Source organism: Chroicocephalus ridibundus, chromosome Z, assembly GCF_963924245.1.
Source record: "Chroicocephalus ridibundus chromosome Z, bChrRid1.1, whole genome shotgun sequence".
NCBI classification, from domain to species: Eukaryota; Metazoa; Chordata; class Aves; order Charadriiformes; family Laridae; genus Chroicocephalus; species Chroicocephalus ridibundus.
This window is the reverse complement of record NC_086316.1, coordinates 36,049,632-36,068,450: the sequence shown is the minus strand read 5'-3', so window position 1 is coordinate 36,068,450 and position 18,819 is coordinate 36,049,632. Positions and strand designations below refer to the sequence as shown.

General features: G+C 36.6%; 1 protein-coding gene across 2 annotated transcripts in view; it reads right to left on the bottom strand.

Annotated features, from left to right (window-relative positions):
- The window catches only part of ROR2 (receptor tyrosine kinase like orphan receptor 2), a 158,939-nt gene that overhangs the window by 29,424 nt on the left and 110,696 nt on the right, over window positions 1–18,819 (bottom strand). For both annotated transcript variants that reach the window (XM_063320935.1, XM_063320936.1), the window contains exons 2-4: window positions 18,078–18,155; window positions 6,286–6,573; window positions 5,178–5,208 (exon numbers count right to left, since the gene is read on the bottom strand). In XM_063320935.1, coding sequence (XP_063177005.1) covers window positions 5,178–5,208; window positions 6,286–6,573; window positions 18,078–18,155 — 397 coding nt within the window. The remainder of the gene's footprint in view (window positions 1–5,177; window positions 5,209–6,285; window positions 6,574–18,077; window positions 18,156–18,819) is intronic.

Below are 18,819 nucleotides of genomic sequence, written 5' to 3'. Positions count from 1 at the left end.
ACCACAAATATCTTAGAAAAATATATATACTTCAAATATGGTCATCTCAGCCAAGTGTGTACTTTGATGAAACAAAAGGCGTGCATGTCATTCTGGAGGAGGTTGATCGTTGAACACCTGGTCCTCATGGGCCTGAATAAACACTGTAACTTCTGAGCTAGGACAACCTTGTATTGGTTGTAAAAACATCTATTTATGTAAATTTTAAGATAATCTTGTATAATTTCCAAGAGTAAAAATGTTATCAGTTGCTGATGTGCACTGAAACTAAAAGTATTTGGCGTGCCATCTGCAGAAAGGAGGAAGTTAGAAGGGGTGCAGTTGTATGACCGTAAGTAAAGTGTTCCTCCTTTTTAACGTGATTTTGGGTACCTTTTCCATCTTATAAGTACATGAACATTTGCCACATCATGAAAACATACTTGCCCCCATCATAAGGCTTTATAAGTCCCTGTCACATCATGCAGAAAGTGCCCTTTGGGGTCACAGAAGAGATGTGCTCTGGCTATATGAAAAAAGCCACAGGATATGCACGCCCACAGAAAATAAATTGCCCTACCCCTCTCCCCAGCCTCAGGGTTCCTCATCAGAGTTTAAACTCAGAGGTGTTACTAGTTTTTAAAGATGTTCTCTTCTCCATTGTTTGAAAGAACTGGGTTTTTTTTCTCAACTACAGTTCCTTCATCACTTTTCTTCAATGGACTGAATCTTAAAATTTTTGCTGTTATCCCAAGCTACCTGAAGAAAATAAGGTATGAGAGCATGTAAATTTATTCTGAATCATTAATACCTCAAAAACTCCTCCCAAAAATAATGACCAATTTTACTTGATGGCAGTGTTTCTTCTCACCTATTTCTCCTTCTAAATGTCCAGCATAAGGCTGCAAACTCAGAACTGATCTTAGTCGGAGTTCTATAAAACAGGGACTTCTCAAAGGTTCTTAGAAAGCCTGATTCTGCTGCACAGGGATCTGGAAGGAGACATACACCTCCTTGCATCCTAAGCAGACAGTAGAAAGGTCGTGTGGAGAGACAGAGCCAGTTCTCTTCACATACGCTTGGCAAGGGCTAAGTTTATAGTCACTTCTTTCCACCTCTACTCTGTTGTGCCTTCCTCGCTTCTCCTAGAGCTTCATCAGATTTTCCAGAAGCCCTTAGAGCCAACATACTGTCAGATATCTTCCTTCTCACGTTCCCTTCAAGGTGGCACCACTACAGTCCCAGCCTTAATGAAAAATCTGAACAGCTTCAAAATAGGAATTTGCCCAATGGGTAAAATTCAATCTAACCTTGCAATTCAAGAGAAAAATACATGAGACCAGAGAACAAGTAGTCTTTTAGAATGACATTACCTTGTAAGAGCAACACCTCTAGAAAGGAAGGCAATTGTTTCTGCTGTTAGACTCCAAGAGATTAATATTCACTGCTTAATTTTAAATCATGCTAAAGAAACATTCTCCTATATTTGCTACCTGTTTATTTTGTTTCCACGTACTTGTATCTTTCTGAACAGACCGCATGTCTCTCCTTAGAAGGGCAAAAGCTAATAATGTTAATGATACAAAAGGTATGCAGTGAGAGAAAGAATTCAACCTGCTGGCTTGTCCTCTAGTAGAACAGTGCTATAGTAGCACAGTCCTTTGGGCACCAAAGGCTGGTCAGAGACTAGTTTTGTGACTGTGTTTTGATTTTATTTCCTTTGTAAATTAATTTGTACTAGCTATTAATACTTTCAATAATTTTAATACTTTTTATAAATAAAGTAATTTGGATAGATTGTATTTTTCCATTTCTACAGAAAAATCGTTAGAAATTTTTACAGATATGGACCGTCACAGGAAATAAAGATGTCTCCACCGTCTCAAAAAAATTCACAGTAGTTTAAGACTATGTGTTTGGTTGAAAATTTTTATTTTTAGATTTTTATGGAAATGTCTCAACTTCAGTACCTGAAGGTCATGGCCCTTTTTTGCAGTGGCAAGTCTGACTATATAATGCACATTTGATCTCTGGAAATCTTTAATTGTAGATAATTTCTCGAAATCCACAGCAGAACACATGGACTGCATAAAAATATCTTGCTAGATGGTATCTATATAGGTAATGTTTTTTATCCTTTAATAATTCATTAGGTATAGTTTTAAATCAAGTTACAATGGTTTTAGGTTTCAGCACTTCCACCGAAGCGTGTCTTTTTGGAAGCGTTAATGCCAGGAGAAACAGCTCTCAGGTGGCTCAACACAAGACTGTGCTGTGCAGCCAGCAAACAGAAAGAGCCCTTTGTTCCATGCAGGCTCCTTCAATGTAGTTAGGTATGTCTTTTGCCTTTTTCCCCCTTTCCTGTTTTCTGGCTTACAAATTGACCTGCATGATTTTATACAAAATATTCAGCAAAAAAATCACAGTCAGTTTCCGAAAAGAAAAAAAATAATAGTGCCAAATTACGAGATTTTATTTGAGGGACTAGATAGGAGGCATGGAGCAGAGGAAAATGGGAGCAATTGTGAGGAATAAGAGGAGAAAAAAAATAGTATTAAAAGTATTAAAAGGAGTACTAAAAGGAAGGATAGGAACTTGAAACAGGAGCAGGCGTACAGTGGGACAAAGATCTATGAACCCTGAAGGCTCCTGGACCTCATAAGTCTCTCACGACTTCTCACTAGACTTTTGACCTGAGCTTGTTTTTCTCAAGTTTCAGCTTTCTCTTCAATCTAGTGGATCTTAAAAAAAATTAATTTACCAGCAGCGTACTCTTCATTTCAGCTGATAATAGCAGGTCCAAAACAATGATGGCACACTACTGCTTCCAGGTCCACCACTGATACCATTAGTACAAGAGAAATTCAGAGGTGTCATAATCCAAATGACAAGATTTTCTTTTTTATTTGTTTTGTTTTGTTTTGTTTTTTTCCTTTATTTTGTGTTCAAAGCCGGCTGACCTGGTTTGAGTGACACAGGACTGATTTCTTTTTCAGTAATTTTACTTTTCAGTAAGGTCTTTTCAAAGACTTGGGAAAACTGCATTTTTGGAAGACTTTAGTGCCTGAATTTGTGAAAATGCTTGGTATGGTTTTGTGAAAATAGCTATGGTATATGGGTTCCAAGATCTCAATGTTTCCCAACAAGTCAGATGCAGGGATGAAGATGCGTGAGGCGCGGAAACTTGACCCAAGCTGGCCAACAGGATTATTTCATACCATGAACGTCACAATCAGTATAAATTTGAAAGATTTCTATGGAGTTTCTGTCTTTTATGATGGCTGCAATCTTGAGAACTCCTTGCCCCTGTGCTGGACCCCTGAGGCCTTCCCTTCCTGCCGAAGCCGTAGCACTCACAGTGTCTGACGTTTGCTGTCCACTGCTGGGAGTGTACAGCTTCCTGCTGGTAGAGCTGGCTGAGTATAATCCTTGTACATTTTATATTGGTATCGGGATCAATATTGGTACTTCAGTGTTATTAATGTTAATTATCTAGGCATTCTATTAAAACTGTTTATATTACAACCCTTGGGTTTCCTTGTTTTATCCGATTCCCTTTCCCAGGTGGGGACGGGTCACTGGGGGTTAGAATAATTATCTAAACAACAACAAATTGTTGTGGGTTCTTCAAGCAATAACACCAGCAATGGTTGAATAGTCAAGCAGAATGAAAGATGGCTCAGAAACCCTAATTCACTTCCACTTTTGGGGGGTGGTGGTGTGTAATTAAGAAATATGTTTCATGTAGTAATTTTTTTTCACTTTATCAGTTGGAATTTCTTTAATTTAGATTGGTTTCTGTAAAATATTAATAAGTTAATGCTCAGTACAGGAGAAGAGTTTGGGAACTATTAGGGAAACCAAAAGATACAAGGTCAATTATTTGCTCAATAACAAAAAATGCATCAATGTAAAACTTTATTCCCAGCTTTTCACCTTGTGCTCAAAGCTTGCAACTCTTCAGTTGCATTTGAGAGCTGTTCTTTGAACTTCAGTTCAGTGCTTCACTATACAGTTTATTGTCTCTTGTACCAGTCTCTCCCTTCTGATATCATGAAAGATCAGACAGATTCTTGATATCTCACTATTTTTTTCCTTTGTAGAACAGGTGCATAAGACTTTTCTAAAGTGCTGTAAGATCTGAAGTAGGATTTCAGTGGTTACCAAAAATGATTACATTTTTTTTGTACTCTGTCATGAACAGCTGTTTTTAATCTTCAATAGTTAGCAATCAATTTTAAGAAAAATATGAACACTTGTTAAATCCCTATTATGTTGAAATCCTTTAAATTCATTTACACTTTCTGTGCATATAAAATACAAGAATGTGTACTACGTGGTATTATTTTTATATATGCAAGACGACTGAGTGAGGTACTGTGTGGATCAGTGGTCAGCCCTCTGCAGTTCTTTAAAGTGTTTCCATTCAAGCCGTTGTGAGTTCAGAGATCACAAACAATGATCAATAATGTATTTTTGAAAAGCATCCATGTGTCTTTACAAGTTTGCTTTTACTCTTATTTTTAATTATTCCATCACCAAGACTGATTTTATGCCATTAACATGCAAAAAGGCCTCAGACTGCATTCCTCACTCCACTAATTGACGAAATGCAGAATCTATGTCAAGAAACTATACAAGATGCAGTATTTAAATTAAAACTAACACATAAAGCAATGATGATGAAACAGAACTGATCTATTTTCATCCTTATGCCTGGATCAGCAAGTGAGCCGGGGCAACTAGCAAAAATCACCTAATCACCACCATATGTCAAAATGACACTAACAAAATGAGGTTTTACCTAGCTACTCAAAGATGGGATTCTAGCCTTGTTTTATCTGACTTTTCAAGTTATAATAACATAACATGGGTAAATTTACAACCGTAGCAACCTAAGCATTTTACCCATTCATTTTTAACCACTCTTCCAGACCGTACTTGCCCTGTAAACAATTATTGTTCAAACATCATGACTTTGTGGTGTATTGCTTGTCCAAAATATGAAGTAAGCAAGAATAAGTTGCTCAAGAAAATTTGATCAAACCAAAACCCACTGTAACACAATGCTATCCCTGTCTGAAAAAGTTTCATCTATTCTGTGAGTTTTCAATCAAATTAGATAGTTTTAGCAAGCAAACTGTGGTTGCAGGCAGTGTTTACTGAGTGCATTAAGTAATTTTCCAAAAAGTACTTACTGAAGATTGTGATTTGGGCTGTTTGTTGGACCTGTAAACATAAAACAAACAAACATTGCTGGCAAGTTTGGCTCAAGGACAACAGCATTTAACAAGTCAATATTAATCTAAAGGATACTGTCTCTTTAAGGAAGGTTTGTCTCAAGATTCAAATAAAACCCTCTGCGTTCCTGCATATAATTATATATTGCTATTTTCAAAGCCACAAATAAAAATCATATGAATTTTCTTTCTCTCTGCTCAGGCAGCCACTTGAGTGGACTTAATTTTTGTTAGGAAATATCTCCCACCATAAATGCACAGGCTGTTAAAAAGACAATGCGTTATCTTGACACATCACTTACCTCTTAATAAGCCCCACCTGAGCCTTACTATCAGAGTTTATGGTAGTACAAAGGCATGCTCTTAACCTTTGTCACAGTGGGAACAAGGTCCAATACCCAGCACTTAATGAATCACTACAAACTAAACTGTGGAGTTAGCTATTTTAATTACAAAATTAGAAGAAATTTTAGGAAAATGTCTCTAGATTTTTTTCCCCATTGCTTCAGAAGGAAACTAAATAAAAGCTTGCCTTCCAGGCTGGATGATTAAGTGTCCAAAGTGCAATATAAGTACTTCTTGAAAGGTACAGTATACCTTCAGCTGTCACAGGGCAGAATTTGAGGCCAGGCTTCATGTAGCAGTACAGTCGAGGTATTCCACAAGAGTGGGCCCAGCATTATGAACATCACGTAGAAAATCACTTATCATTTTTCTTTTCAGTTTTTTTTTTTGTGAACTGAGTTCAGCAGTAGGGTGAAAACTCCAAGCAATAAAATGTTACCTTTTTCTACTTTATACTGGCACTTCTTTCAAATTTTTTCTTCAATATGTATTTACAGAACTTACCACCTGTATTTACTTTCTTTTATTACCAGTAAACAGGTATCAAGTTCAACTGAGAAGTTCTGCAATGGGGGAGAGGCCCTAGGCAATGGCTTTATTTATTGCCTTTTGTGTTGAGAATTCTTCTTAAAAGATAAAATTCATTTCTCATTATGCTATTGTGAAAACTAATACCTAGTCTATAAAGCAATCTGAGTAATCATAAAAGCCAGGAACTTACCAAGCCTTACAAACAACACTCCTGTTGCAGTTATCGTCTTCATCCCATTCGAAGCCACGCACTGGTAGTATCCTGTGTCTGTAGTATCCAGATCCTGAATTCTCAGACGCGAACCATAATCCGTTTTCCTGATGATAATCCGTCTTGGCTCCTGAACCACTGGGGCATCATTTTTTAGCCATCTGACATTCGGAGATGGATTTCCTGCAACCTTGCAGTGGAGGATTGCTGTTTGTCCCTGGACTACAGTGATATTGTTTACTGGTTCCAAAAAGGTCAGGAAGTAACCTAAGAGGGGAAAAGGTCAGAAAAGATCAAACTTCATTTGTGTTGCAATAAAAGGCTGCCCAAAGACACTTTTTTAACAGAGGATCTTGGAAATGGTTTCAGTTTTCTTTCAAGATTATACTCCGAAAAAAATGTAATTCACTGTGCTAGGAACATCATAGCATCCCACTGTACTTTGTCTTTCATGACTGACTTCATGTTTTTTCTTCAGGTAGGTATGCAGATTAGAAGGTCAAGCATGAATTAATACCATTACAATCCTAACTCCCTCTGTGGACACCTATTCTGAAGCAATAATGACTTTTTCTAGTTAGTCTTTTGGGAAATAATTAGTGTTATAACAGAAAATACACCCTTATTCCATTAAAGAGGAATCCCGGTTGCAACCATATTAGAATATCATTATAATTTTACCACTTAGTCTTCTTACATGATCATATATTTATCTTTAAAATAACTAAAACTGGAAAAGTCACTTTTAGGTATTTATTTGACTCGCCAGATACTGCTCTGACAAGAAAATCTTCAGATGAGCCTGATTTGGACAGGCTTATCTTACAATTGAATTTTAAATTTGATAAGGCTCACATTCAATTTAAAGAAAGGATGTCCCAGCTGCAGAAGTAACCTGTGATATAGAGGGCACTTTTAAATTGGTTATAGACTGCCATTTTTTACATCAAGTCCTAAAACAGTGTTAAATTGGACAACGAAAGGTCTGCATGGATATTGAGTAATCAGGTTTCATGGGTTTAGTTTTATAAATGGAAACTAAAAGCACTAATTTGTGGTTTGTTGAAAGCAAAGGGCTTGTCAAGAAGTGTGTATGCTGTATTGGTGATCTTAAGTTATAAAAAAAAGAAATAATTGATGGAAGATCACTGTAAAAACTTGACAATCAGAACTTCTGTATGTTATTATTTTTAAATTTAATTTGGTGTTAGGAGTCCTGCAAGTGACACACATCACACATTGACAGCTTGAAAGTATGTAATCCCACTGAAATAATAATGTAATTGTCAAAGCAAGTAAGAAAAGTATCTAGCTGTCATGCTCATGTGTTTGTTTTGATGAATTCATACCATCCAGACATAGACCATACGGAATACTTCATATTACATTACATTTTTATGTCAGCTGGATCCATATATCAGATAACTTTGATGGATGTCCACATGTGTCATTTCCTATCAGTTAAATTGTTCTGCAGTCATTTAATTAGGAAATAGCATATTACTGTGCAGGAATCTAACACCAGTAATGCAATGGTCAACATTCGCACTCTAATTGCTGAAATACCTTAAGAAAATTGATGGTCTGCTTTGATAAACCATAAGCATATGACCATGAAAATCAGTTCCTCTGTAATGGCTAGGTGTAGCACTGGAGAGGTGAGCAGTAGAAACATCAGAATATCATGAATTTGCAAAGCCAGATTTTGCTGGAAAACCGTGTTTTCCCAAGTATTGCGTTGTTCTCTACCATTGGCCTTTCAAAGAAATCCTGCCTTAATGAATAACATGAAAATACAATGTAGGCAAGTGAGAATTTAGTATGTCACTAAATAGAAAACAAAGTAAACCCAAATATATAATGACCACATTATTTTGTCATTTTTTTTCCTCATAAAATAATAAATTATTCTGAACGTACTTTCACATTAGTTTTCCCTATTTTTAGTCTAAAAATCTTTAGTAGACTTTGAAATATTTTGACAAGACACAAAAAATATTTCTTTTTAAATGTCTGATAAAAAGGGGGGTGGGGGTGGGGCTTGGGAGGGAGGAAGAACATTAATGTTTTCTGCAACAATATGCCACAACAGTATCATTTGTTGTGGTTTGTAGTTACATTTCCCAGCTGCAGAATTAGAAAAACTAGGATGACATTCTAGCAGTGAACAGAAAAACAGCAAATTACCTTGTTGATATAAGGAATAAAAGCAGTTGATTAAAACTATTACTTAAGCCAACATTTTAGATATATAAACATTTCTAGCAGCTAAAAAGAAAGCACAATCAATCCTAACACAAGTTAGAAAAGGAATTTTCATGGCTATTTCACTTTTAGCTCATTTTTTAGGGAGTACCACAACTTATTTTGCCACTTTTTAATAATCTGTATGTAGTTTATTCTCACCAGCACCACTGAGGCAGAGTACACAGTCAGGAAGAGAAGAAGTAAGCGCATTTATTTGAAATATGTTCGAAAAAGGGCTGTCATACTCAATAACACCACTCAAGTCAGAATAATCAATTTATGAAAAGAAGTGGAAAAGTGGAAAAACTGAAAAATTCTTCTAATTCTATCAAAACAGCTGGGGCATTGAGGAAGTGCAAGAACATCTGGTCATGGTAATGGTTTTCTATCTGGTGGAAGAGGAGTGGAGCCACAATGTGGGCCCTTGAAAAGACCGACTGAAGGAACAGTTCTGGCAAGATACAGATTGGATGTGGTCTGCAAGACAGGTATGAAATTGGCTCACAGGCCACACTCAGAGGGAGGTGATCAAAGGTTTTTACTGAGGCTGGCAGCCTATCACAAGTAGGGTCCTCCAGGGATTGATACTGGGCTCCACACTGTTCAACATGTTCACACATGTCTTGGGAGATAAGATCGAAAGCACCCTCACCAAGTTCTCTGATTAGACTAAACTGGGTTGTGATGTGGGCAGACGGGAGAGCCATGTTAGACAGAGACCTGGACGGGTTGAAAGAGCGGGCAAGCAAGAACTGTATGGAGTTTAACATGGACACATCTAAAATCCTGCACCTGGGTCAGAATAACCAAAGGGCACAGTACAGGCTAGGATCCATGTGTCTGAGGAGCAGCCTTGCTGAGAGGAAGCTGAGGGTCCTGATGAATAACAAGCTCAACATCAGTCAGCAGAGCGCAGCTGCAGCAATGAAGGCAAATCAGATCCCAGGCTGCATCTGCAGAGGCATTACTAAGAGATAGAGATATGATCATCCCAATCTATTCAGTGCTTGTCAGGCTACACCTTCAGTATTGTGTCCAGTTCTCATCTTCAAAATTCAAAAATGACCCAGAAAGACTGGAGAATGTTCAAAGGAAGGCCACGAAGCTGACTAAAAGGATGAAGAACCTGCCCTATGAGGAAAGACTTGAAGGAGTTGGGTCTCTCATCTCTGGAGAAGAGAAGGCTCAGGGAGGATGTCATCATAGTTTTCCAGCACTCAAAAGGTGTCTACAAAGAGGATGAAGACTCTCTCTTCACAAGGAGGCACATGGAGGAGACAAGGGGCAATGCATGCAAGTGGCATTAGGAGGGGTTTTATCTCAATAGAAGAAAGATATTTTTTGCAGTGAGAACAACTATTTGCTGGAAAACAACCTCCCCAGAGATGTGGTAGAGTCCCTATCACTGGAGGTTTTCAGGATGCAATTGGACAGGGTGCTAGATGATCTTGTCTAGGCTCCCTTTCCCAAAAAAGGTTGGACCAGATGATCTTTTGAAGTACCTCCCAACCTGGGCTGGTCTGTGATTCTATGGGCCTATGAGTCAGCAATTCTGGGTGTGGTGTGAATGTGTTCATACAAGGGAGGCAAAGGAGACGGTTTAAGGTCTTTTTTGAGAAGAAGTTGGGCCATTTCCAGCACGTAGCCAGCACAGAGTTACAATCATCTGTCTCAGAGATGCTCCTGATTCCTAAGAAGTGAAAGAGGTGGAGAAGATGCTTTCTATAAAGGTAGGGTCAATTCAACACTGTAAGTTGTCTGCCAGGGAATGTGGTTTTCATGTGCCATTTGTCCGCTTTTGTGCCATTGGTCAGCTTATAGTTTGCTCAAACACCACTATTTCACTTTTCCTGATTTAAAATGTGCCAGGTTAAGTCTTCTCTTCAGGTGAGTCAGGGATATTACATTCAAATAAATTTGGATGAAAACAGATACTAAATTTGCTTGTTAGGACCAACAAATGTTATTAACTCAAGATTAAATCCATGTTAGACTTTTGGGTTTTACCAGTTAAACCAGACTTACTGTAGGAAGTAATTTGGTCCATAGCTTTTAAGCAATCCAAAATATTTCATATGAATTTATAATCTGATTCTTTTAATAGCTAGAACAAAACTATTACCACCAAAAGCAATGACAAAGATTTATGTATGAATTCAGACCCAGTGTGATTAGATACACTTTCCCTGAAGTCAGTATAACTGAGTCAATTTCCTGCAGGTCAGAATTTGGCTTTAGTTCATTATTTCTTGTGCCAATTTTACAGGCATTTTTTGCAGTGTTTTATATTACCCTATATACCCTATATCAACTAATAAATATTTTAACCTACTGAACTTTGAAGCACTTGTGTTTTCTTCTGGAGCTGTAGAGCAACTATCCACTGTCTCTGTCCATACCCTGAAGTGCACACTCCCTGTTTGCTAGTTTCATTTCCTCTTTGAGAAATGATGAAGTCTGGTGTTTATATACTTACTGAATCTGAAGTAATTGTATGACAGGGCAGGCAGCCATTTGTTGGGCTGCTCTGTTATTTGGTGTCCACTTTAGATAACCCATAATTGCAAATCTTTCAAACAAAGTGGAAAATATAACCAGCTATGTTCTTAAGAATGTTTTCCTTATTTATTTTCTGTGATGATAATCAGCAGTTACTTTTTGTGATGTATACCACACCACAAATATTGTGTGGATGCCAGTTTGATGCAATGGTTTGGGGTGAAAACCAAACTATTTCCCAGGATAAAGTCAGACATTAACAATGTGCAGAGCAACTTTTTTTCCAGTGTAGTTCTTTTTCTCTCTTAATAAAGATTCATTTGGACAGGTACAGAGGAAAATGAAACGTGAAGGTACTAGAAGTTGTATTTAACTTGTGTCCTATGTTTTGTGATATGCGTCAGTCAAACAGTATTTTTTAAAACTTGAACAGATTTTTTAATCTGTTTTAATACTGACATACCTTTGAAACAGAAAATAAATACTCTCTATAAAATATTTTGGGCTTGCTACTTATAAACAACATTACTAAACTTGTACATGTCATATTATAAACAATTATATTTCTCTTGGGATGTGGATATTCAAATAGAATTTTTAAAAAAATCTGAATATAAAGGCTTGCAATTTTCTGTGTCACACAAATACTATTGTTATATACTATTTTCTATACTCTGGCTTGGTTCCAAGGGTCACTGAAATGAAGGAAAATGCTTCCTTTGCCTTCAATGGTCTTTGGTTTGTCTTAAAGTACTTCAAAGAGAAAAGTTATCTGGTGGATATTTCTGCTTTTGCTGTAGGCAAAGGTGCTCTAAATTAAATTTCTCTTTTATTATGGTTACTAACATAGTGTACAACCAATACCAATATTTATTTTGCTTGAACGGAGTAAAAACTGTTCTGTCAAGAAACTATGAGAAGATTATGCATCTTAATCTATATATTATGTTATACTATCATAGTCTATGCACGCTATGAATAAAGTAGCTTAGGGAAATGATTGACATGAATGCCGGCAAAACTCTCTCATATTTTGAAATGCCTTTGTTAGGTTGCCAGTACTTCATATTTTTTAATGGAATAAAAATAATATAAATATATCAAACAGAATCCCACAGCAAATCAAAATTAAGTTGACAGGTCTATTTTGCTTGTTTTGGCAAGAATATAAAAATAAACTTTTCCCACATGTGTCAAATCATTGTCAAGATATGCACAAGAGTATATAGTAAGCTAAAAACATAAAGGCTGCAACTATCACGGAGACCTCACATGCATATTATTTTGCTTAGTTTTATTTATATTATTCTGGCACTTAAATGTCCAAGTTATTAGCTCAAACCATATGTGCTGTGCTTGGCATATGCACAATACAAAATGATTGCTCTGTTTTTGTTATTTTAAGATCTTAGCTGTGATTTTGAAGTTCATTCTAAAAAAAATATTTTAAACCTCTTTAGTTACTTTAGATCAAGTTAATTATGACTTAGCTCTTTTCAATTCAAGTTTTGGTTTCTATTAATTTGTTGTTGTTGTTGCTTCTTTTCCCTACATTATTTTAAAAATAACTATGCATTCATAATTTTCAAACCAGCTTCATGATGGCCTCCATGAATAGCAATTATTAAAAATAAGCAACTTCTTTTATCTCAGAACTTCTAAGTCATTTATGAATATTGAAGTGTCATGAGATGGGAAGATATCATCAACCTTATTTTCCAAATGCAGAAAGTAAAGCAAAGGAAGTTAAAGTGACTCCCTAAATTCACACGTAGATTAAGTAGTAATATGTGTGAAACTATACTGAGTTTCACATCTTTCTGTGTTCCTGGGATAATGAGGTTATGAGATAATAAGATAATCAGCCATTATTGTGGAATAGTTGATTCCCTTTTCTTTCTGCATTGCACAAGGGAAACAAACACTGAACGTTCAATTTCCAATTTCTGAGAACCAGAAAGGAATATTTAAGTAATCAATTGCTAGACACCTGAAGACACAACAATCTCTTCAGAGCAAGTAGTAATTACATATATTTTTTATAACTTTTTAGAATACATATTTCTTGATACAACTTATGTATGTATTTAAATAACTTTAGATCCAACAGTCAAAAAAAACCATAAGCTCATCTGTTCAGTACTACAGAACAAACCACAACTTACGGCAAGCATTAGCTTTAGATACTCAAAATTTAAAATCAGCATTTTAAAAAAAAAAAAAAAACCAAACAAAAAAAACCCTAAAAAACACACCAAACCCTTTTTTTTCTGTGTAAATGTGTACAATTTAAAGCATTTTCAGATTCATGGCATAAAACTTTCCAATGTTCAAAACCACTAAAAGCATGTATATTATGACTTGTTTAGAAAGGAATGTGGGATTATTTTTTTTCCTCTCAGCCCCTTGCTTTTTTTCCCCTCCCTCCCCACTCCTTTTTAATTTTTGTCTTCAAATAACTTTTTTTTCATTTTCTTAGATATAAATAAAAGAACATGGTCTTTCTCACCACAACTCTTTCAAATTACAACTGTCTGTGATGGGATTTGAAGACTAACATAATATTATATCCAATACAGATGATTTGTTTTGGAAAACATTTTGAGTATTAATCTAATGATATATCGATTAGAGGCAAATTCATAGTTTCCCGTAATAAGACATCGTTTTTCACCTAGGAAGCATACTTTAGATTATGGAATGACCGATTATTAACAAGGAATGATTTGAGGAAAACAACACTATGTTTTCACTACAGTAAAAAGTATAAAGTGTTCACAGAAATGACAGGTAATCTATAAAGAATATCAAAGAGTTGCAGAATGTTCTGAGCTTATAAAAGAATTGAACACTATTGTAAGAGAAAACAAACACGAATGTTGCTGAAATTCAAAGCATTTATTTCTAGAGGTGTGTATAGCAACATTGCTGTAAGTACAAGAGTTTAGGGGACCTGGATCACACCATCACACCTTAGCTGGTGGTGGGAGTCCAGTAAAGTCACTCTTTCCACTAGTAAATCAGAACTGGAAATATATTGAGAAACACCATCCTAATAAGAAGGGGAGAGAGAAGTATAAGACTCATGATTTCTTGCACAGACCGTTTTCCTAAATACAAAGCAGTCTTACCAGTTCTTCGTCCCTCTGCTTTATTTAACCACAATACGAAGATGAGCAATCTGCAGCATATTGGAGCCAGGTTAGGAAATGGAAGGGATGTTGGCAACTCTCCCAAAATACATATGAGCAGTTACGGAAACTACACTGTTATATCCTGCCATGTAATGTTTCCAGATGAATTAATTGATACCTTTATAGCCTAATTTAATCCCATTATTTGCACCCCATCTTCCATACTATTTGTGATCTCAGTGTACAAAAATGCAGCCAGAAGCATGTAAAATAAAGTGATTTGGATCACATGCACTTCAAATGTACTTTGGAACAAATTACAGCCAATTCAGGAATGAAGCAGAATTTGCATTCTATACTACCAAAATGTGCACTTTGACCCCCACACTGAAATCAGTGGGCTTAAATTCACTTTTTAGCAGAAGAAAACCTCTTTTTGAGCAGTATTTTCTCATACTTGAAGGACTGAAGTTCTTACCTAGCTCAGGAATCCAATTCTACGGGATGGAAGGGTTCTGTTTTTGTTTTTGTTTTTTTTTTTTAATTTTCTGAACTCTCAAACTAGACTGTGAAGAGGCAGGTACCACCTGTCCTACGTTACTGCACATTTAGAAGCAGATCTTTAGGGGTAACAGAAGTGCAGTTAGGATGTAGATTGTTCTTTGGGTCACCAGTTGTGGAGATAAAAAGCCACCACTTTTAGAATACATACAAATGATCCCTGACATGTTACCTTATGTCAAGTCAAAGCAACCAGGATAGTCCAGTCATAACTTGGATTTATCATATAGGTACCCCTTGAAACAGAGTAAGTTTCGAGATGGACTTGTGTAGAAACCACAGTTAAGGTCAGAACCTTGAGACATCACATCTCCTGGAGCAATCCAACTCAGTCAATGTCTCAGCTATTGCAGGTTGCCCTTACTCATGCATTTCTTTAACTATTTAAGTGTTTTGCTCTAGTATTCCCACCACCAGACATTGTTTATGATGTAAGATTTTACTGGGAACTCATCTATGCATGAAGAGATCATATTTTACCCTTTAAAATCTTCCCCAGGCTTGTTTTAAAATTATGAGATTATGAGCAGTGAACCTCTCCTTCATGACACACCAGCAGTGCTCAGCACCAAAAAAACCACTTGGTTGCAGCTTGTGCCACAACTCTTGCATTTATCTTTGATTAACAGATATGTTCTTTTTCTTCTCTGGCCTTCAGAAAGAAAAGCTCCGTTGTTCTGGCCAATCCTCTGTTGCAGTGAGAGGGGGAACTTTGCTCCTTCCTCAGTATCACCTCCTTCCCCAGCATCACCTCCTTCCCCAGCATCACCGTCAGAAAAATCTGGGAGGAAGGTGGGAAGAGAGTGCAGGACCCAGCAGGCAGCAAGCCTGGTTGTTTCCAGAGAGGATCATGGAGCTGACACAGTTCTGCCTCTTGAGCGCAGGAAAGAGACCTTCCCAGGGAGAGTTTGTTGCAAACAGAAAGACATCAAGAGACACTCCATTGAAATCAAGATTGGGGAAAATGCGATCTTTACAAAGATTGACAGGCCTGGGAGGAGATTTGTGTTCAAATCCTTTTATTTTTAATGCAAAGCAGACCTAAGTTATTCTACAGCAAATGCTCACTGTTCTGCTCTGTTTTTCAGCAAAATGTTGCTCAGAGGCAGTGTCCTTCTGATGGTTCAGGTGCTCAATCAAAGGAAACAAGGGAAGATAAATTCTCCTCAAAGCCCTAGCTCCTCATGATCCTGTTCCATCAACTATCAGAAGGCTAGCTTCACTTGTACGGAAAGACTTGCAACTTATTTAAAGTGCACATTATTAATAATACCTTGTTTAACCTGATTACTTCTTTAGACACAACCATTTTTCAGGACTTCTGGAGGATTTAGAGGAGAGGGTGACCTATAATCTTAGTACTTCTAAAGTGGCTTTAACTATGCCCAAAGTTATTTACTACTATTTTCATACATGTTTTTTGTCTATTCTACAGTCAGTAAAAAATATAGGTCATAAACAAATCTGAAGAGCTAAACATTTCTCAAGAAAGGAAAGAAAGTCAATGTGATGGAAGAAGTTGAAGAACTCTTTGCAATGGTCTCAATAGTATGCACAAACTCTGAAGTAGAACCTCCCGATGATTTTTTGAAACCAAAATTGTTACCTAACTATGATACAGAAACACATGTTAACGTTGCAACCAAAGAAACAAAAAGTTTCAATCAAGGAACTTGTGCTTATTTGGAGAATTTTGTAGCCACGAAAATAGAAGGGGAGGAAAATGAGGCCATTTCCAGACCAGGTATGCTGGAAACTAACAACTGATCCTATACCAATGAGTCATATAAGAACAAGGGTGTCTTTTTTTTCTGAAGGAAATACAAAATCCTTATGATGTAGAAATGTTTGAGATGTGATTAACTACTTCCTTAGACAGGTATTGCCTGTGGCCGTTAAAAAAAAAAAAAAAGAAATAACTAATAACTGCAACTCCTTTCTCAGCAAGAATTTAACCAAGTAATGTCACCTGAAAAAACATTTTCTTTTATGTCTGTACCCTTAAAAGCTCAGGCACAACAAAAGTGGAACCAACTTGCCAAGTAAACAAGCCTGTCAGGTACGGTTAAAGATTAAACATGGACCTTTTCCCATCAAAAGTAATGGGTACATGGGATAAAATGACTTTTGAGTAGTTTGAGGAGTTTGAGAAGGTTTGAAAAGAGTTTGAAAGGTTTGAGGAGTACACCAAGTCCTGCTCACAAATGGGAGGGGCATGGTCCCACATTGATGATCAGTGGGAACGTTCTTAGAGTTATGCAAATATAAACATGTCTTCTTTTATCCAATTAAGGATAGAAATTCATGTAAGATTCTGGAAAAAAGCTTCTAGTAAGCACAGTCAAGATAAAAAATCTAACTAGCATGCAGGTGAAGCACAGTAAGGATTACATGACATTGTATATCTATGAGAACAGAGACTATATTTGAAAGTATACTCAAAATTTATGTTCCTTTTAAAGTGAAGTAGCAAGAAGAACATTTGACCAGCACCTCAGAGCTTTGTAGGCTTCAATATGTGTTCATCTTGCTGAAAATGCTAGTGATAAGGTAGAAAGCAGCCTGAGCTCTTCATATTAACAAGATTATCTGGCATTTTTTCTAAGCATAAGGGTTGACTTCTATCGCAGTGCACTCATACAAAGAGAAAAAATCTGTACTACAGGTGAGAAAACATGTTTCTTCAGGTAGAACACTGAAAATGTCCTGTTTGAGGAAGCTGCATCAAATTGGAATTGGAATCACAATTTGCAGTAAATATGTGTATTTTCAGATCCAAGAGTAGCATTTGTATTTATAGTTTAAGTGATAACGTATCATAAAAAATTCTCATAACAAGTTCCTAGAAATCCTGCCATTACACTCTGTTTAAAAAAAAAAGAAACCACTAATGCTCAGAGCTACTTTAAAAGTAAGTATTCATGTGTTAGAGATAATTATCTCAAACCAAAGATATTTAGAGATACCAATACTTAAGATTTACCTATAGATGCCAAGTGTGGCACTGTACAAAATTAAATCATTGTCACGGCACCAACGTGACAGAAAATATGCTAAGAAGGTATATAATAGCCCTTTGTGTTTGGGTCAAACATCTAATCCCTCAGTGTGGGGGGACCGAACATGCTTAAAAATTAATTTTATAGACTCTTGTAACCTTACTATCCCTGCTTAGAATCAGATGTATTAAGTTACACAAGGCTGCCTTTCTCACAGACTGGTATTCACAGGTAAATCAAGTGAACATATAATAACAGGATTTTGCTGGTCCTTTATAAAGTATGCTTATATTTGGCAGGGAGAAGAAAAAATAACTATAATTAATTTTACCTTTAGGCGTTGGAATTGGTCTCTCAAGTCCATCTGCATGACCTAAGGGGTCATTTGAATCTGGAATTTCCATTTCACCTAGGAAAAAAAAAAGAAGATTTTTTTGAATTGAGGTTTTGGGTTAATCTTTCTCTTAAACAGCATTATGACAGTGAGTTCAACAAACTCATTCAGTTCAGATCCTGGCTCCAGAGTAGCACACAGGAAACACCAACTAGCAAGGTCAGCATTTTTCCATTGTGGATTAGAAACCTTTACAATAATTTACCTTGTGGACTTACTTTGTGCTTGGCAAATGTGAGTAGCATTAGAAATCTCTTTCTAGGTCTTACCAGAATAAAATTCACACAGTTTAACAAAGAATGCAAACATTTCCTGAAAGCAGTGCTGGCCCAGCAACTTAAGCAGTACTTGAGCTTTATTGACAATCTCAGTTACAAAATGGCATAAATCTGCTTTTGAAGTTACATTACAGTAATTCAGATTCTATTTCCAGAAGTCAGACTCATCATCTCTGCTGACTTTCTCGTCCTATTCTCAGCCACCTCCCTAGAGGGTATGTCCCAGAAATGAAAATATGATAACCATTAGCCAAGTATTCCAAAGGGTGATGAAGTGGATGAGCATCTTTCTGTGTGCCCTACTTGTTTGTGCCTAGCATATATCAGAACAAGGCAGAAGCAATGTTTAGCCAGCAGTTGCTGCAGACAGCAGACAATACTTACATGCTCCTTTGCTTTTT